The 20,691-nt window shown below is 52.8% G+C and overlaps 1 protein-coding gene across 18 annotated transcripts in view; it reads left to right on the forward strand.

The window, feature by feature from the left end:
- ZMIZ1 (zinc finger MIZ-type containing 1) overlaps positions 1-12,049 on the forward strand; it is a 237,553-nt gene extending 225,504 nt beyond the window's left edge. For 15 of the 18 annotated variants that reach the window (XM_070491195.1, XM_014837155.3, XM_070491257.1 and 12 more), the window contains 6 exons: positions 462-529; positions 835-903; positions 1,371-1,615; positions 2,893-3,059; positions 6,479-6,736; positions 8,240-12,049. In XM_070491195.1, coding sequence (XP_070347296.1) covers positions 462-529; positions 835-903; positions 1,371-1,615; positions 2,893-3,059; positions 6,479-6,736; positions 8,240-8,347 — 915 coding nt within the window. In that variant the 3' untranslated portion in view covers positions 8,348-12,049. Of the gene's footprint in view, positions 1-461; positions 530-834; positions 904-1,370; positions 1,616-2,892; positions 3,060-4,078; positions 4,200-6,478; positions 6,737-8,239 lie in introns of those variants that run through there. The other 3 variants (XM_070491280.1, XM_070491275.1, XM_044761349.2) reach the window with 2 other exon arrangements.
- Positions 12,050-20,691: the final 8,642 nt, after the last annotated feature.

Below are 20,691 nucleotides of genomic sequence, written 5' to 3' on the forward strand. Positions count from 1 at the left end.
TCACTCTGGGAGAACGTTGCAGGAAGGTGCATCGAAGCACTATCTGGTTGGTTTATTTGCTGACACACATTGATGAACTGGATTGGATATGTTCTCATTGCCTGGGCTGGGCTGATGGGAAGGCCTGAGTCCATACTGCCCCCAGCCTCAGTGAGCGGGTCTCTCATGGGGCAGGATCAGTGAAGGACGGCTGCGGGGGCATCAGGAAGGCTTCTTGGAGGACATAGGCAGTGGTCACCTGGGGCACTGGGGTGGTATGAGGAGGACTGGGCAGAAGCGTGGCAGGGACTCGGCTGCAAGTCAGCATAATCATCACCCCACCCAACAACCAGCCCACCACCTGTCTCCCTCCCTAGTGGGAGGTCTTCATTAGGGTCCCAGAGACAGGACTGCTTGCATCTAGGAGGTTTCTGCCAGTCCTGGTCTCATCTGTCTGTCTGTCTGTCTCTCTACCTCCACAGTGCTTCGACTTAGAGTCGTACCTGCAGCTGAATTGTGAGAGAGGGACCTGGAGATGTCCTGTGTGCAAGTGAGTGACGCCCACCCCAGCAGGAGCTTCCTCACCTCCACTGGCCTCCTCTGGCCCTGCTCTTTGGGGTCCAGCCCCTCCACCTGCCCTGAAGCAAAGAGAGAATGCAAACACAGCAGAGGCACTCAGGGGGCTGTGCACGGTCCCTCTGTGTCAAGCTGTTACAGGGTTACCCTCTCCTGTCAGTGCCTCCAGCAGTAACCAGCAGCAGGGACAGGGTCTCGTTGACACAATGGGGAGGGGTTTGCTCTGGCACCCCCTAGGGTCCAGGAGCAAAGGTCAAGCCCTCCTCTCTCCTTTTCCAGTAAAACTGCTTTGCTCGAGGGCCTGGAGGTGGATCAGTACATGTGGGGCATCCTGAACGCCATCCAACAGTAAGTGGGCCTTCCTAGCTAGGGGCACATGGGGTGGGGGCGGGAACCCTGGCCTGGATTGGATGAGGTGAGCACGTGGACATCCCTGATACCCTCTCCCCTCTCCAGGCTGGCAGACCACTTGCCCATCTCTCTCACTTCTCTGTGACTGTGCCTGGGGGCAAATGAACTTTACAGAAAGGACCAACTTCAGCCAGTGCAGGAACCTGATAGTGCCCCCAACAGCCACTTCCTGGGTGGGAGGCCTTGGGAGCAGTTGACCTATGCCAGCCACTTGCTTTTCCTAGCCACAGTCTCCCCATCTCTCAAGATGGGAAAATTTCCCACACCTCTGTCATATGCAGAGCATCGTGAAAATGGAGGCAGGGGGCCTGGGCAGGGACACCTCAGTGTCTCTCCAAGCTGCAGGCTCTAGTGTCCAAAGCCCCATGCCCCAGAACCTCAGTTCTGCCCTCTCGCTCCCCCAGCTCCGAGTTTGAAGAGGTCACCATCGACCCCACATGCAGCTGGCGGCCAGTGCCCATCAAGTCGGACCTACACATTAAGGATGACCCTGATGGTATTCCCTCCAAGCGGTTCAAGACCATGAGTCCCAGCCAGATGATCATGCCCAATGTCATGGAGATGATCGCAGCTCTGGGCCCCGGCCCGTCCCCCTACCCACTCCCGCCTCCGCCTGGGGGCACCAACTCCAGTGACTACAGTAGCCAAGGTGGGTGAAGCCGAACCAAGAGGGAGGCAGCAGGGCAGCCCCAAGTCCCAGTGGGGGCACAGGATTTCTGGGCTGATGGTGGCAGGTGCAAGGGGGTGTGGTCTGAAGAGGCAGAGGTAATTCACATTCCCAAAAAACCATGCCACATCACTGGACTTGAGGGTAGCGTGTCCCATGCAGCGCCATCCACCCCTCAGTCCACCGACCTAGTTCCATCCATCCCTGAGGGTTGGCACCCGGCTGGAAAGGTATGAGTGAGGAGCTGCCCCAGCAGCCAGCCTCCTGCCTCCCCACCCTGCCCAGCCACCTCACCTGACAGCTCCTTGAGTCCGGCAGGCAGGTGCCAAGCCAAGTGGCTTCAGAGCCTGCTTTGCTGGGGACACAACTGCCACCTCTTCCCAGCCCGAATGTTCCCTGGGGCCGCTAGCAGAGAATACTCCCACTTGGAATTCTTGGCCCTCCCATGTTTCTCTCTGACGTCTATATTGTCCTTGTCCCCGCAACTCTTCCACCCTCCCGGGGACAGAGTCCAGGGGCCTAGAGCTCCACCATTTGGCCGCCAAGGTCACCATCAGTGGCCTCTTACTCTCCCTGCTGCCCCGACCAAGCTTCATCCCTACTGCCCTCGGTTCCTAGAAAGTACCCACCCACCTCAAACACAGGATGCAACTCACCAACAGGATCCCTGCTCTTAGGGACCCAGGGCTCCTAGAGGATTAGAGACCTAGAGAGGTTAGCCCATCTAGCCAGAGTCCACAGGATACCGAGGGCCCTGGCTTTGCAGCATGCTGATGCTCTGACCCTTGCTATGGCCACGTGCTGGAGGGAGCAGTGGCCATGGAGGCCAGATAGATGGCTTCTAATGGTTGAGTCCAGTGCAGCTTTCTTCACGGACTTGGCAGATTCTGACCTCCCGCTCTGGGCCTGGGTTGAAGGGCAGCCATCCAGGGGGCTAACTCAGCAGATCCTGAGGAAGGCTCAGACTTGGGCCTCATTCCATGTCCTCCTCCACTGCAGGAACCTGGCCCACCTGTTCTCCCACTCTGCCCTTCCTCGCAGCTGTAGAACAGCACGTGCCCTGTTGTGTTGAGGCCACGGAAAAGGCTGCATCACTGCCCCGTTGTACAGCTCAGAGGTCTGAGGCTGCAGGAGCCAACTCAGCCTCGCAGGAGGACAGGACCTGGTTCTTAATTTAGACACTTCCTGACCCCCGGAGGCAGCTGTCTTCCCTCTGGGTGATGACACCCCCCATTCCCTGCCATCTTGTTCCCTCCCAGGCAACAACTACCAGGGCCATGGCAACTTTGACTTCCCCCACGGGAACCCCAGTGGGACGTCCATGAATGACTTCATGCATGGGCCCCCCCAGCTCTCCCACCCCCCGGACATGCCCAACAACATGGCCGCCCTCGAGAAGCCCCTCAGTCACCCCATGCAGGAAACTGTGAGTACCTCTTCCTCGCCTCTACGTGGGGCTGACGGGGGTGGAGGGCTCACCCTGGGACCTTTCTGATGTTTGCCTAGTTCCCTCCCAGGCAAAGGGGAGGACTGAGAATTGGGTCTGGGGGCTCAGAAGGAAGTGAGAGGCCTGACGGAGCCTGGGTCATGGCCCAGCAGTGTCCTTGGACTTGGCTGTTTCACCCAGGACATTGAATTCTGAGGAGAAGCGGGAAGCTTCAGTCTCCTCCCTGCACACACACTCTGTGCATACACATGCATGTGTGCACACCCACTACATATGCCCCCATACACCCCTGTACACCCACCACGTACACACACACCCCCACTCACCCTCTCCCCTACTTTCACACACACTTACACTACCTCACTGTAGCCCTAGCCATCTAGAATTTTGTCCCATACCCAGGCACTTTACGTCCCAGGGGTCTGAATCTTGCAAACAGAAATGTTGGGAAGGCTACGTATTCTGAGTGTTCCCTTCTCGTCCTGTTTCACATTTATTAACACATACACTGTGTTGCTGAGAAAGCTCCTTGCGGGTAAGGTGTCCTGTGCCGTCCAGAGGCCTCCCCTTCCTGAGGCCCCAATGGCGGTGGTAGAAGGCCTTGCTGCCCGCAAGTCCTCATCTAATGGGCGATGGATGATTCCACTCCATTTAGCAGATGATTCCTGAGCCAGTGCTCCAGGCTGGGCCTTGTGCCAGGTGTAAGCAAGACAGATACAGGCCTTGTGCTAATGGAGCAAAAGTCCTGGCCGTGCCTGGATGGAAGAAAGTGTTGGAGTTTTGGGGAAACTGAGACTGAAGTCTGAGGCCTCAGTTACTCTGTCTGTCCCTGGTTTCTCACCTTAGGTGGAGGGTAGGGGCAGTCACTGAAGGCCTGGGCCACGCCAGCCAGAGAGAAGGGTCCAGGGCTCCCACCAGTGACTGACAGCAGGGTTGGGTGGGCCTACACCAGAAGGTGCCACTCCATACTCTCTCATCCTCCATCACATGGCCGGAAGGAAGGGGCCTCTGGATTGTTCCACATGGAATTGCCTCTGGCACTGGATCAGGAGCTGCCTGTGGGCCTGAGCCACCTGATTCTCAGCAAGAGTGACTATTAACCAAAAGGACTCACTCTAGGTGAGGAGCACTATAGCAACTTTGCCATGGGACCCCAGGATGCCAAGTTAGAAATAGCTGCTTTCATGGGGCTTCAGGCATATTTTTGCAAGTTACTTTCTGTCCCACAGGGCTTCCAACTTCTAGGGGCCTCTCTCCTGGCCCCCCTTCCCCAGCCCTGCTCCTCAGGATCTCAGCATTCCACACCCAGATCATACCCTGCACATACTCACGGAACACATCCTAAGCCCTCACAATTCCCAAAGCTGGAAAATGACAGATGGATGCCATGTACTTCCTGTGTCCAACAAGGCTTTCTCCTGCCTTGTTAGCTGCCGCCAGGATTCTTTGCAGAGGAACCTAAACTCAGAAGTTGACTTCACAGCCCCCCAGGGTACTCCCCAGATAGGCATTGTCCTTCCCCATTTCTGGTCTCTCTCTAGACAGCAACTGGACTCAGAAGTCCAGCTATGCAAGGTGGAGTAGTGGAGTCACTGATAAACTTCCCCCACACCTGCCCAGCCAGAGCAGCCTGGACCCCAGCTGAGCACATGACCAGGAAGGGTTCCCATGTGCCTGGGGAGTCGGGGAGGGCTCCACCCAGACACTGATTCACCCAAGGACACCTCCCAACCAGGTGACAGGTTGACAGGTATTTCAGCAGATCCCAGAGAGCACCTGTTCCTTAGAGCCCTGGGACATTCCAGCAAGATGTCAGGGCTAAGGGTGTCAGATCCAGGGACTGCCTGTCCTCAGTGGGCTGCCCCAGGAGTATGGAGCCCCTCCCTGCTTCCTGCCCCTTGCCACCCAGAATGGACGCTGTAGGGCATCCACAGGCATGGGAGGGAGTCAGAAGCTGGCCTCATACTGACCAGCTGTGGTGGCCATTCTTCCCGTCTCTCCTGGTCCTTCTTACCTCATGTGCATCCCACACATGATCTCCTAGGGTCACCAATCCCACTGTTGTGCAGTCATCCCCCATTCAGGGCCCAGGCTGGAGGGGCACTGTGCTGTGTTGGGCCACCTGGACTATGAGCAGAGGTCAGCCCACAGCAAGGCCTGAGGAATAGCACTTAGGAGAAATGGGAGGGGGAACTAGAGTTTGGAGAAGATCATAGATAGTATGGCTGCCATTTCCAAAACCAGAAAGGAAGAAAGTGTAAATGTCTCTGTGTGGCCCAGAAGACAGGGTGGGCAGGAGGGTACTAAAAGACCAAGGAGACATTTGGTCACTGGGCTGCCCGTTCCAATGAGCAGCCTGGCCAGTCGGTGAGCTCCCCTTCATTAGCAGAGTGCAGGAGGGGCTGGGGGGTCTGTCAGAGATGCTGGTAATAGCGTGAGGGCCTGGACTCGGCCTTTCTCTCTGAGGTCTGAGCTCTGAAGGAGGACCTGCTTAGAGCAGCAAACAGACGAGCAGGGGCAGTTGAAATCTCACCCACACACAGCCCCCGTGTGTCAGTGCATAGGCACATGGAGGGCGTGGGTTCTCTGGTTCATCTGTTAGAGAAGCACAACCTGCCCCAGCCTCAGCGAGGCATGCCCTCCATGCACCCTTGGGCTCTGGGAGGCATGGAGGTGCCTGCATTCTTCAGTACCATGTGAGTGCAGCCTGTAGCTGCCTAGATGGGTGGTCAGGAGGAAGGGTCTGGCAGTACTGAGAAGCCCCTTTGACTTCGGCTCAATTGCACCCTACCCTGGGCAGCAGGCAGGGTTTGCACTAAGGCCCTGGCTGCCACCACCTCGGGCTCTCAAAAGGAAGCTTCGTGCCCAGCATGGCCCCCTGCCCAGGGCCCACCGGTGGGGCTCAGACCCACTCCTGAGCTGCACTCCTGCCCCATGCTGTCTGTCCGTGTCTGCTCTCCACTGCCCGGGCCCTCAGGGGCCTGCACCACGCTGCCAGCAGCACCCCTTCCGCTTCCCCACTCCCTGGAAACATGCCCATTTTGCTTCTTCATTCTGCCCTCGCTGTTGTTCATTGTGATGGTGTCTGGGCTGGAGAGGCAGAGGGGCTCTCAGTGTTTGTGCTTGTCTCAGAGCCCCTGGCTGCCTCCCTCCCAGCCCACGTGGCCTCAAAGGCCCTCTCCCCTGCCATCCTCTCCACAGCCTCCCTGACTGGTGGTTTTTGGGGAGGACTTTTTGCTTCTCCACAAAAAAAAAAAAGCATTCAGCTTTGTAAAGGGGGGTTTGTTTTGGGGGTTTGTTATTTTCCTGGTTTTGTTTGGTTTTCATTTCTCCAGGCATCTCGTCGCTGTACCTCGTCACCTCACCTTTCTTTTCTCCTGCTCTCTCCTCCTCCACAGATGCCACACGCTGGCAGTTCTGACCAGCCCCATCCCTCCATACAACAAGGTTTGCACGTCCCACACCCCAGCAGCCAGGCAGGGCCTCCATTACATCACAGTGGGGCTCCTCCTCCTCCTTCCCAGCCTCCCCGGCAACCGCCACAGGCCGCTCCCAGCAACCATCCACACAGCGACCTGACCTTTAACCCCTCCTCAGCCTTAGAGGGTCAGGCCGGAGCACAGGGAGCATCAGACATGCCGGAGCCTTCGCTGGATGTAAGTTGGGGCTGCCACTTGCCTTGGCCTGGGGCTAGGCCTGGCACTGGGACCTGCCCAAGAGCAGGGGTGGGTATTGAGGGCTTGAGACCCAGGGTGGAGGAGGTACAGCTATGAGGGGGTGGGTGGTGGGTGGGCCCATCCAGCCTCCCCTGGCTCCAGAACCAGGGAACCCCACAATGGGGAAGCCTCACCAAGGGTCTGAGCGGCCCCTCCCCACTCTGCTGGCCCCTGCCCCCTCGTCCCCTTGGCTACAGTCCTGCAGCCAAGCCCTGCCTCGCCTTCCACCCAAACCCTTAGAGTTCTTCTGGGCCCAGGTTCTGGAGGCAGCACAAGAGGGTCCTTGCCCTTCTTCCCCCCAGCCCCACCCCTGCCCTCTCCCCCAACACTGAGCTTGCCATCTCCGTGTCTGCCCCACTCTCTAGCCCAAGGCAAGGGAAGGGCTGGAGTGACAGGGTCCCTCTGTCTCACTGGTGTTTGTCTGTCTTTAGTTTCTTGTCCGTGTGTTGTCCATTCCCTGTGCTTCTGCTTGCTCCATCGCTCACTCTGAGAAAGGCCCCTGTGTGGGTGAAGTAGGATTATCCTTGGGTCATGCGAGGGGGTTACTGAGGTGGAAGTGGGCAGCTGAGATTCATGAGTCTCTCACCTTGAGACCTGAATGATTTGGAAGGTGGAGTGAGGGGGATGCTCTGAATGATGGGTGCTGGGCAGCTGGCCAGGGCTAGCCAGGAAGGGACACAGCATTTGCCCCTCCCATCCCACACCCCTAGGCTCTAGATTCCCAGAGAGGAGGCCTGGCCTCTCTTTAGCCACTCCTGTCCTTCACATCGCAGCCTTGCTGTCACCCTCAGCCCCAGTGTTGGAGTCTTTGTGGTGAATGGGGTTTACTCAGCTTTGTGGCCATCTTGGATTCTTACCCAAATCTCCTCCCCAGACAAGGCCAGTGGGGGTGCTTTTAGGTTCATGAGGACCCCTCATGTGACAGAACAACTCCAGAGACCTCACAGTAGAGGGTAGGGACTGTCTGCAGCCTCTGCCCAGGGGGCGCAGGGAAGGGCAGTGCTGGTAGCCAGCCACGGGCTCACCAAGGAGTGGTGAGCTCTTGGGAGAGGTCCAGGGTAGTGGGAGCTACAGGGACCGCCGGGCCTTATGTGCAAAGCCATGTGGTTTCTCCTGGGAGGCCCAAGTGACCCACAGCTTCTCACACAGGGTCTCAGGGAGCCAGAGGAACACTGTGATCAAGAGGAAGCCCCTTGACCCGCTATGAGCTTTCCCAGCTGGTGGGCTGGGGAATTCTCTCTCCCAGGCTTAAAATAAGCATGAGTGTGCCCTAGACTGGCACAGTGGCCTGTTTGGGGACAGCTGGCACTATTCTTCCCCTGTTGGGACCAGAATTCTGGGAGGCAGGTAGAGGGCAAATGAACGGGCCTGGGGCTGCCCCTTACCCTGGGCCACCCTGGCCCTCAGCTGACACCTCATCTGGGCTTCTGTACTCTTTTCCAGCTCCTTCCAGAACTCACAAATCCCGACGAGCTCCTCTCATACCTGGACCCCCCCGACCTGCCAAGCAATAGTAATGATGACCTCCTCTCTCTCTTTGAGAACAACTGAAGCCCACCCCTCCGTCGGGGCCATACCCCCTACTCTGCCTCCTTCCCTGTCTGTCCCACACACACTTTCCCGCTGGGAGCCTGTGCCCTCCAACCGCCCCTTCTGCGGCCTTCTCAGAGCAAGGGGGCGGGAGGGTGCGCTGTGAAGGCTGTGTGGATCGGGAGCCCACGCCCAGAGCAGGCCCTGAAGAAGACCCTTGTCATGGGGAGCTGGCCTCCTGAGAGGCATACGCTGACGACGGCTTCCTGGTCCCTCTGTGTGTGCTGATTCCAAAAGACCCCGTGCCCCCCAGGTTCTACCAGTTTCTAAACTGTGACCCTGCCTCCCTACTTCCTGGCCCAGAGCCTCCTTCAAGTGACTGTGCGCCTGAGAGAAGGCCCCCCCGAGACCCAGGCGGGCCCTGAGCCTTGGAGGAGCAGTGACGGTTGACGGCAGTGAGAATGGTCTGCCCACCACCACCACCACCCACCACAGAAAAGCACAAACCTCTGGGAAAGAGAACTCTCTCCTGGGCCAAGGACATCACTTTGACCCCTGACCTCTAAGCCAAGATACCCTGTAAATACTCTCTCTCAGAAAGCAGAGAAAAAGGACAAGATTCTGCATTCGAGAGAGGGTGTGCCATTCCTGCTTGGGGATGGGTGGGAAAGGGGATCAGGGCCTCCTCAGAGCCAGGGCAATGCAGCAAGATGGCTTCGGGACCTTTGGACTGAGGCCAGGGCCCGGCTTTGAGGGGCAGAGGAAGAGAGAGCCCACCTGACATTACTGTGCCCTTAGTCAGGGGGCGAGGGATGCCTCTAGCCAGAGTCAAATGGGAACGGCAACTTAGAACTTTGCTCCAAGCCACCCCGTTTTTAAACACAACTTAAAGCTATGAAGTCATCTGGAGAAAAGGAATGTTGGACTTGGACAGCAAGCAAACCGTTTCTCTCCATTTGTTCTGTTTCCTTCTTCCTGCTCCCTCACCTCTCCAAGACTGTTACTAGGGACACCCACTTCCCTCTGTCCCAGCTCCCCTTTGTACACCTAGACGGCAAGGTAGGATGGTGGGAAGGCAGGGGAGATGTGGGCTCAGGCGCATGCAAGGGCATAGCAGCAGGACCCAGGCATCAGCATGTCTCCTGCCCCCTTGTCCATCTGTCTCTGCTCAAGGCTGCCCCCAGCCCTGGCCCAGTCAGGCATCACATGTGCCGGGATGGACCCAAGAGCATCCTGTGGTGTTTGTGGCTGCCTCAGATGCCCCACCTGGCTGGCAGCCTTTCCCTCCCTCTGTATCCCTCTGCCCTCGAAAGCTCACCCCACACTCCTGCTCGCTCAGGCAGAAGCAGCCTCTGGTTTTCCCTCCACTGCTTGGCTCCATCTGGCCTGCTGTTCTTGGAGTCTCCTGGGTAGCTTGTGTGTCTCTTTTGTTTCAGGCTCATCCGTGCTCCCCTAAGCCGCATGGCCTGTGCTGCTGCTGGGCTGTCGGGTCACTTGAGTCACATCTGTAAAATCATTGCCCCCTTTTCCACTGCTGCCTGGGGCCTCTCCTGCTCTCCCATTCACTGTCCGTGTTCTCAGTCTCCGTCTCCCTCTCTGTGGCGGGTGGTCCCCAGCACTCCTCTGGATTTGACCAGAACGGTGACCCCAGCTTGACCTCCAGTCACCATACCAGACGGCCAGCACAAGGTTTTCTGTAGGACAGCTGCCATTGTCACCCCCACGCCCCGCTTTTTTCCTTTGTCCTATTGTCAAGGTTTTTTCAAACAGTGTGGTGTTCAGTATGCAAATCAATTATTTTAAGAATTGCTTTTGTAAATATCTTTGTGAATATTTTAGTATCGTCTTTGATAATATTCAACATTTTCATGACCTGGTTATAGCCTTTGCTGGTGTTTTTAAAATACCTTGACTCAATGACAAAAACAGAGTCTTTTTTTAAAAAAATAACAAACAAAAACAAAAAAGCAACCAGGGCTGTTTGTACAGATGATGGGGCAAAGAGCGTGGGTGGCTGTGCCGTGACTCAGGAGACCAGGCCGGCCACTGTTTGGAGCCATCCCCAGTCGGCTGGTGGGGACAAAATGATGCCAGGTAGCATGTGGCCATCCTTGCTCAGTGGCCGATAGCCCCGGCAGGTGGTCACACTGTCGGGCCATCTGGGAATGTTCCGCCCAAACTGACTGACAGATGCCTTCCTTAGAAGTTCCTGCTTCCTGTCGTGCTACTTTGTCCCAGAAAGGCCTGGGGTCCTCCTGGTTCTTACTGGGAGTCCCCACTCTGCTCGCTGACCTACTCCCAGCTTTCTGGTGCAGAGGGTCAATATGCTCCCCACAGCCCAGGTGCCAGGAGCCATGGGCTGGGCACCTGAGGCAGGTTTACTGGGCCCCCTCGCAAGCGAGCCTCCACCAGCAAGTTCGGCAAAGAGCTTTCCTGAACCGTGGTGCCTGAAGCCCATGCTCTGGGGGTGCACTCTTCCAGAGTGATTTTGGCCAGGGGGTGAGGGAGGCATGAAGGCGTCCAGGGCTGGAACAAGCCCCAGCTGGTGACAGATTCAGGTGACAACAGCCTCCCCAAGCAGGGTCGGTTCTGAACTCTGGGGAGATGCTTCCCTGATCCTTTCGGACAACTACTTGGAGCCATAAGTAACCTCAGCAAAAACGAGGCCTCAGCAAACCACTTCTCCATGACGAGCATCCACCCCAGCCATAGGCATATGCCTGTTGCCTCTCCACTGGGTGGGTAGGGCGCCGGCCAGCAGGCAGGAAGGCCCAAGTACAGGCAATCACCCCATCTTGGTTTGAAGCTTTACCCAGGTATCATGTTCCCTGTAGCCATTTTATTTTTTAAGAAACTTCTAATCATTTCTCCCTAATGGAAGCCCTAACCCCCCAGAGAGCTACACATCTGCTCCCTCTGCCTGACCCATCCAGATAGGGCGACGTCAGCATCAGAGACTCAAGGGACGTGTGTACATATGTAAATGAGAAATAGAGACATGTTAACAGATGCATTCATTTTCCTTGGAATGTGTATTGTTTTTATTTTATGGAACAAAACAAAAAAAAAAGGCTTGAACTCCATCTTAACATGGAAAAACTAGATCCTGTTCGTTAGCGTCTGTGAGGTCGGTCTCTCCACATTTGTCTCACTCATGTAAGATACTCTGACCCTTGTGCAAAGGAGCTTTTGTTCTGTTTTGTTGTTATTTTACCTACATGTACTATTTAGCTTCAGTGTACTAGTCCTGCCACCTGTGTATTTTTAGGGTGCTATGGAAATAATGAAAAGAAACGGGGATTTCAGAAGAAAATTGTAATCAAATTCATACTTTGTATAATTTTTGATATCATGACTGCAGGTGATTCACACATACCCATAAACACACCCACAGTGCAGCCTGAAGTAACTCCCACAGAAACCGTCGTCGTCTTTGTACATGTATGTACAATGCAACCATTTCATACTTCAAACTGGTCAGAAAACTAATTGTGATTTCTAGTCTTGCAAAGCTGTATGTAGTTAGATGATGTGACAACTTCTAATATTTATCTAATAAATATGTATTCAGATGAAACCTGTATATTAGGTGTTCATGTGGTTATTTTGTATTTAAAGATCAAATTATTTGACTATTGCTAGACATTTCTATACTCTGTTGTAACACTGAGGTATCTCATTTGCCCATGTTAATTTTTTTCTAAATAAATTGACAAAAATGAAGGTTTGGCGAATTAGCTATTTTGTGAATGTCAAGGAGTGATTGGGGTGTCTTTGATTTTGCTTTTAAACCACCACCCCTGCCCGATCACCTTGCAAAAAAAGCAAGCACACACGCAGTCAGGTGGTCTGGGTGTGGGCCTGAAAAAGCCCCTGCCGCGGGTGTCTCTGAAAGAGGACCTAGGGCAGGTTAGTGTTTAGAGTCCAGTGTCCTAGCCTCCTCCTGGTGGGACCCCAGTCTCCAGCAGGCCCTGCTCCTGGCGGTGGGACAGACAGGCAGGGAAAGGGGGCCTGAACAAGGCCAGGCCCTATAGGGGGTGCTGGGGCCTCAGGCCATGTGTGACGCAGGGAGGGTGTGTGATGCTGGCGGGTCTTTGATAAAAAAGACCGCAAGCTCCTTGTGGATTTTCTGAGTTTAAGGAACAGCGCTAGAGGGTACTGTCCAAACCATTCTAGAATGAAGAAGTGGAAGCATCGCTAGTTCTTCACAGAACCTGGAGTGTTGACTCTGCCACTCTCCCCGTTGCTTGTCTCTCTGGCCACCTCACTTCTCAGCACCCCTGCCTTGCTCCCCTCTATGGAAACCTTGGGTTTCCTCTTCTCCATGACTGCAGTTTACGTGGGGTTCTGGTGCTATGACCCCTCCCCAGGCCACAGTTCTTACAACCTCAGCACTGGCACAAACTGCCCTTCCTGTGTCACCTATGCAAGTTTGGGGAAGTGAATCTGATTCTCAGAGCCCAGCAGCCAATCACTGCCCCTCCTCCACTTAGCTCTGGCCTCAGGGCAATAGGAAGAAGAAATGCCACCACCCAGCCTTCCCTCTGCAGGGCCTGTGGGTGAAGGCCAAGTCCAAAGAAAGAAGTGGGGACTGGCAGGCACGCCAACTATCCCTACTGGAGTGTGTATGTGGGAACGTGTGTCAGGAGAGCAAGAGGGTCTCTGCATGTGAGCGAGTGTGTGTGTACAGGAGTGAGTCAGGATGACAGGTGCCTGGTTGCATCAGCAACAGAGCTGCCTGTGAGGAATTAGGTACCTAGAAGTCCCCCGCCTCGGGGATTCTCCAAGGGGGCCAGTTTCTCTTTTTGGTGGGAGGTGGAAGGTGAGGAGGAGAAGGAGAATTCACGTTAAAAATGGAGTCCTGGTCACTGCTAAACTGCAGGCACTGCCTTCTGCCAGCATCCCCAGGGCAGGAGCGTTTTCTTTGAGAACAGACACTCCTCAGAGAGGAGGGGAAGATGGTACAACTGAGACCTTCAAAAAGGGCCACCCCAGCTCCCTGCTGTCTTAGAGCAGCACTTCTCTATGACACATAGACCCCTCGAATGACCCGGGAAATTAGTTTGGCGGGGTGTGACCAGCTCTCTTTAATGAAATAATTGAGAGTAAAGTCAAAAACACCAAGAGCACCCTGCAAAGTAAGGATGAGGATTGTACTGTGAAACTTTCATTGCAGTTGTGTGTGTGTGTTTATGTGCATGTCTGCTGAATCATGATGTACAATTAATTCTTACTTGTGGGTTTTGGTTAAAAACAGTTTGAATGCTTCTGTCTTACGGACAGGAAGCAGGCAGGGATGGGGAGGGAAAGGCAGGGCAGCACACTCCTCCAACTTCACGATAAATAGCAAACCTTCCCGGCATTCTCACTTGAGAAGGTGAAACCAATGATGCAGCTAAATACTGTGGCTGTCTCGCAAGGCTGTGTGGAGACCCGCCCGCCCCACCCCACTAACTCTTCCTGATACCGGTCACTTCCTTCTTGGGCCTAGGATGCGAAAAGTCCACCAGAAAAGCCCAGCGGAGGGTCTGGCTCAGGGCAGCTTGGAGCTCAGCCTGCCTGCTCCTCTCCCTACTGCCCTCCTCCCCACACCTAGAGCCACACATCACTCCCTCTAGCCTATGGATCATCTTGGGTTTCTGTTCTTCCCAAACTACCTCGCAAAGCCCCCAGTGTGGATCCAATGACTGTCCCACATAAGGCCATAGAGTGCTCTTGGGGAAAGTCATTAGGCCCTGCAGGTCAATGCCAGGACAAATGAGGGTCTCCAGCCTCACTGAGACCTCAGGGCATAGTCTCCCCACCCATACACCCAGGTCCCTGGTCCTCTGCTCCAGCCTTCTGCTCAGGCACACCCACCTCACTCTAAACAGGCTACCCAGCCATCAAACAGACCCCTACTAACTGCCCCCACCTCCATCCTACCCAAGCCTTATCTTCATCCACCCAGGCCCAGAGGATGTGGTATCTCTGCCCCAGTCAGGGCCAGCCCCTGACACCATCACCTCCTTGTCTTCTGGGAGGGACTTCAGCCCCTTTCCTCTACCCTCCCTTGCTCCTCCTCCCCAGGTCTAGAGCTTTGGGCTCTGGCTGTGAGGTCTAACAGCCAGCATCCCCACCCTTTGCTGTCCAGCCTCTCTCTGCTCCTTCTCATGCAGACTTCTCAGTCAAGGAAACTGCTCATGCTCACTGTCTTTACTTGAGCATCCATCACCCTTGACGCCCTGCGGCCTACATCTCTGAAGTTCTCTGAAACTTCTCTTGCAAGCTTGCCTATGACCTCTTGATTGCTAAAGTCCATGCTGCTTTTGGCGACTGGACCTCACAACTGCATTTGACAGTTGCCATTTCTTCCTCGAAATTCTCTTCTCTTGGATTCCATGGCAATCCCTTCTTTTGAGTCTTTGGTTCTACTTGACTCCCACTGACTATGCCTTCTTTGTCATCTTCACAGGTTCCTGTAGTAACTGGGTACTGTGGAGCTCTGTCAAGCTCTCTTTTACTGGCTGGCACCCACCCTTCCACTGGTAAAGGTATTAGCTTCCAGAAGCTCACAACTTCTCTTCATCAGATACTTGCCCTCAGGAGACAGGGACCTCCTTGCCTGGAAGGTTACCCACCCCTACTGCACACACACCCCTGCCAGGAGGCCCACACCCAAAGACTGCTAAAAACAATCAAAGGACAAACTCTTTGCTGCAGTGTGGTCAGTGTTCCAGAATCTTCCCTGTGGATCAGATTAGGTCTAGACTTTACCTGAGGCCACATGCTTGCTTGACTCTTTCCCCTTCCCTCTTCTGCCTCACTCCCTCCCTTACAGGTTTCTCCTGAGAGCACTCCCTCAATAAATCACAGGAATCTGAAAGCCTGCCTCAGGCTCTGCTCATAAGGAACCAGCCTAAGGCAGCAGGTGCCAAGGAGTGGGCCTAGGAGGCAGCCTCTAAGGATAGGATGCTGGAGGTGGATCACTGACCAGACGGGAATGAAGACCCATCACTGGTGATAGTCATGGGCATGCATCTGTGATGACTTTCACCCTTGGTAAACTGGGTTGACACATAGACAAGGGGGCTGTGCCAGCTAGTGCACTGTCTCTGGCATTTGAGAGGTAAGAGGGAAGAAAAGCATTAAGACTATGGAATTGAGTGGCTACTGCTAAGGGTCACTGATTCACTGAAGAAAGGAAATTACATTCTCAGATCTCTTAATTGGCAATTTAAAGCAAAATGTGAGAGTCCAAGGAAACCTCTTGGCAGGAAGCATTGAAACACTTATCTTCTGTAGCTGGAAAGCAGATAAGGCAGAGTGAAGATCAGGTGAGGACTTCATTGTAAGAGTGGCAGAACTGCAGAAAGGACTGAATGCACGTCACGGCAGATTTTCTATACCAAAAGCAGACTACTAAAAGGGAAGGAGTGAGACCCCAAGACTTGAGATGGGGATGGTAGCACCAACGCCTCCCGCTTGGCAAATATCTATTGCCATGTGAAGGGTTTTTTATAACCAGCTGACAGAGAAGGAAATTCCTGAGCTTGGTTCACAGATGAGGCAACTTGGTACATGGATGTAAGCTGCAAGTGAACTAAGCCTGCACTAGCTCCCCTCAAGGGGCTCAAGGACTGTGATGAGAGGGAATCCTTCCAATAGGCAGAGATTTGGGCAGTGCCTGGTCATCTACTTTGCGTGAAGAGAGAAGTAACCTAAGAAAAGGTTATATACATACTTGCGAGCAGTGGCAAATGGCTTAGGTTAGCTGGTCAGAGACCTGGAAAGAGGCATGTGGACAGACCTATGGGAGTAGGCAAAGAGTGTAGGGATCCATTTTAACATACACCTGAACATGCCCACTGCAGAAGAGGCACTAAACAACCTAGTTGGCAGGATGACTCACAGCCAGTGGACGTCAGCCAGTCTCTGTCCTCACCCCTTATCCTCCAGCTCATGCTTGCACAAGATGCACTCATGAACAGAGTATCACGGAGACAGTGATAAAATTATGCATGAGTCCAACAGCCGGTCTGATAACCAAGGCTGATCAAGCTACTGCCACTGTTAAACGTCCAACCTGTCATCAACAGATACCAAAACTGAGCCCCTGACACAATAACATCCCAGGAAGAGCCCAACTAGCCACTTGATGGCAAGTTTATAGTGTAAGACCCCTTCTGTCATGAGAAGGGTGGTGATTCACCCTGACCAGGATTGATACATATACTGGGTATGGGTTTGCCTCGCCTTTCTCTGGAGCCTTATGCCATCACCACTATCTGAGAGCTCACAGAATGTCTGATTCACTGACACAGCTCTCATACAACATCACTGCAGACCAAGAGATCCAAGTTACAGAAAAGGCAGTGTGGCAATGGGTACTAGTTCCACTAGTCTTGCCACATATTGCACCATACAGAAGCTGCAGAACTGATAGATGGTAGAATGGCTTCTGAAAGACACAGCTGAGGTACCGACTTGGAGATGACACCCTCTGAGGATGGGATGCTATCCTTTGGGTTGCACCATACATCCCAAACCAATGACCACTCAATGTCTATCAATAAACTTAATGTGAGAAGCAAGTGGATCTGAGCAGTGCGAGGGGTGAACTGTAGCAGACTGTGGTACTCTGCTAAAAGCCCTTCTGCTGGGCTTAGGCATCCATCCCCCAGCTGATCTGAGTGTTGGCTCATAACAGTTCACATCCCCCTTTCTCTACAGAATGGCCCTGAGGTGACAAGAGCCGCCTCCTCTGGGAATTTAGCCCACAAACAATGACTAATACAGAGTATAAAATGCTTGTCCTCTTCCTTAAGCGAAGACTACTGTGTGGTGCGGTTTATGCTCCAAAGCGCTTGCTCTATGAAAAAGCCAAGGGTAGCCTCTCCCTGCTTCCCTCTCCATCTTTCAGGTTGTTTCTAATAGCAATCCCTCAATAAAACAACTTCACAAGAATCCTCATCTCAGGCTCGGCTTCTGGAGACCCCACTTAAGATGGCAGCTCTTTGTGCTTCAGTCTCTAAAAGTTGGTCTTGCACCCTTTTCTCAGACTGTAATTTCTCCATGTGCATCTCAATCCCTCTTATGACCTTAACAACCAAGTTTTGATGACTTGACTCCCTAAATATCTCTTTAATCTGACTTCTTCTCTCCATCTCTAATGCTGTTGCCATAATTCAAGAGCACCCTCAGTTCTCCCCTGGACAACTTCATGGCTTCCTAACTTGTCTCTTTGCCCCAGTCTTGTTCTCTTCAGATCCATTGTGATAGAGACTTCCATTACTCAGTGATATTTTGTTCTCCTGATCTTCCAGGAACTTGGGAGTACTACACCTCCCCACCCCTTACAGGTGGGCCCATGTGAACAGTTCTGCAAAATTGGTCGTGAGCCTAAATAATGTGTGTCACTTCTAGGCCAAAGCCTTTAATTACCACTGTGAGGATCTCCAGTATGCCCTCCCCCTGCTGTGGGACAAGGAGGCTATATGTTACAAATGGAGCAAATGCAGGCTGGTGGAGCCTCTGTCAATCTGGCTTCTTGAGTGACTGGTGGAGCCGAGCTTCCCACTGATCTATGTTGGGAATATAGCTTGATAAAAAATAAAAGTATTACATTAAACCAGTGATATTGAGGGTTAATTTGTTACTGCAGCAAAATCTAGCCTATTCCGACTAGTACGTCCATCCTTACCTGACTAGCTACTGCTGATTGTAACTGCCATTTATTGAACATTTACTATACTATACTAACTGCTTTACTTGCCTAATTTTATTTCTTCTTTACAACAAAACCACAAGGCAGATGCCATTTTATAGAGGAGAGAAGTAAGGAATAGTCAGGTTAATTAATTAATTGCTGGAAGAAGAGGTTCCAACTCCAAACACCTATAGTACCAGACACAGAAAGGTAATCAGTGAAAGCAGCAAGTATAAGATACAGTTTGTGGGCAAATTAAATACACAGAAATATTCTTCATTTTCATTAAGACACACGCTTTCTCCCATTTTTCCCAAAAGACATCACCCTCTTGCTTTATTGTTCATTTTGCTAAGAGACATGATGTATTAGTGTTCTATTGCTGCTGGAAACAATTGCGACAAATTTGGCAGTGTAAAACAATGCAGATTTATTCTCTTACATTTCTGAAGGCCAGAAGTCCAAAATGGGTCTCACTAGGCAGGAAATCAAGGTGTCAGCAGTGCTGTGTTCCTTTCTGGAGCAGTACTGTGTTCCTTTCGGAAGAATCCATTTTCTTGCCTTTTCCAGCTTCCAGAGGCTACCTATATTCCTTGGTTCATGGCCCCTTCTTCCATCTTCAAAGCCAGCAATGCCGATCAAGTCTTTCTCACGTCTCAACACTCTGACACTGACACTTCTGCTCCCCTCGTCCACATTAAAGGACTCTTGTGACTATATTGGACCCACTAGGATAATTCAGGATCATCTCCCCCATCTCAAGGTCAGCTGATTAGCAACCTTAATTCCATCTGTAACTCTAATTTCCTTTTGCCATGTGCTAGAGCACGTTCGCAGGCTCCAGGGACTAGGGTGTGGGCATCTTTGGGAGACCATTATTCCACCTACTACAGATGGATTCAGAGATGTTTCTCTACCATAAGAAAATAATAGTGAAAACTGATGCTGACAGGCATCGATGCCAGGGCATCAGTTTGGAGCAGGTAGTTGGGTAGAGATTGTGGACAAGGAGAGAGCGCTGGCTGTGATCACAGGCCATCTGCTCCTCTAGGTGTTTGTTGCCAGGTGAGAATGCCAATCCAGTTGTTGCTACATCTAATTTTATAAGAGAACCTGGAAATGTAGATTTAAAAAAAAATTTATTAACAAGCAAACAAAAATTTGCACTGACACCATGTGGCCCAAATAAAGCCCCGATGTGGGCTACATACAGCTTAATGGCCCCCAGTCCCTGACCTCTGACCCAGGGTTACATGCTGGTTTAAGCGGTAGGACTGAGATGCAAGGCCAGACCTGTGGGATTCCAGAGGTCAAAGCTTAACCACCATATTCCACACCTCTAGATCAGCTGGAGAAAGCCAGCCCTGCTTAAAGCCCTTCAGAGGGACCCATGGTCTGCATATCCCAAGACTGGTCCCATCTCCCCCTCTCCCAGCCCTGAACTTTATTCTCTCTTTAGTCACTGCTACACACCACCCTGTTTCTCCCTTCCACATCTTTGCCAATGACTGCCCCCCATCCTGGAATGCTACACTAGACTTCTGGGAGTGCCTGCCCACCGCTACCCTCCTTCCCTGGAAACTGCCACCTGCCTCTGCTGAAAGATGGCCATGTTTGGCCTATATAACCAAACCTCCCTTGCCCTCATCCAGCTAGACCAGGATGGACACACGACCCAAAAGATTAGCTGGCCAGTGTGACCAATCATATTACCTCCCTCACTCAAAAATTTGGCCTGAGATGCAAAGACTGTAGGATGGCCGCCTGTGGCCCTGGTTGGCTGGAAGCCTGGCCTCCTATCTGAACTCTTCCTGGTCCTAGAGGCTCTCTCTTGTTAGGCTCCATCTTTGCCTGGGACTTATTCCCTCTCCTCCATACTGCCTAACTTCCTGTTCCTTCTTATGAATTTTCTGATATCAAAATTTAAGTCTTCTGACCCCTGTCACTAGACCAAAAAGAGATGTCTAGCATTTAACTAGAAAGATGCCTGCTACAATGGGAATACTTGTCAAACCAAGATAAGGTCCCAGCATCAGCAGGCTTGAGAGACTCTGAGGTCCCACCAGCAGCCTCCTCTCCCTATTACTATTGCCCACTGACCAGCACTCAGTGTCATCCCTGCAAGGCAAGAAAGATCTCCCCAGCCAGAGCGATGCTGATGAGGTGACACATAGACCCACATAGCCCTGCCCTCAGCAGCTCCCCAGACTCTCGCTTTGGGTTGGTTTTATAGTCTGACACTCGAAGTGGCTCCTGGCTCCTAGAGTGGACATTTAATGTCCTGCCTGCCCAGCACCCCTTGCTTCTTCTGGGCACGGTACTAGCTTCTTTCTAGGAATCACTCTGCTCGTCTCTGATACATGAGCTGGGCTATGCTGCTGAAAAAGATAAATACTGAACTATCAGTTGCTTAATCCAATGCTCAAGTCACAGCTCAATGTGGTGTTCCTACTTGGGAACCACCTGCGTGGTCACTCATGAACTCATGTTCTTCTCATCTTGTAGCTCTGCCCTCCTCTAGATCCCGGAGTTCTCTGCACTCAGCTGGCAGGTGGGGAAAGACAAAGGGTTCCCCATATAGATGAGTCTGTGGGCAAGGCCTACATTCTGTTGACTGGAGCTCAATAACATGGCTACACTTAACTGCAAAGGTAGGACAGAAGGAGTTCAGAGAGAA

Source organism: Equus asinus, chromosome 2, assembly GCF_041296235.1.
Source record: "Equus asinus isolate D_3611 breed Donkey chromosome 2, EquAss-T2T_v2, whole genome shotgun sequence".
Lineage (NCBI taxonomy): Eukaryota > Metazoa > Chordata > Mammalia > Perissodactyla > Equidae > Equus > Equus asinus.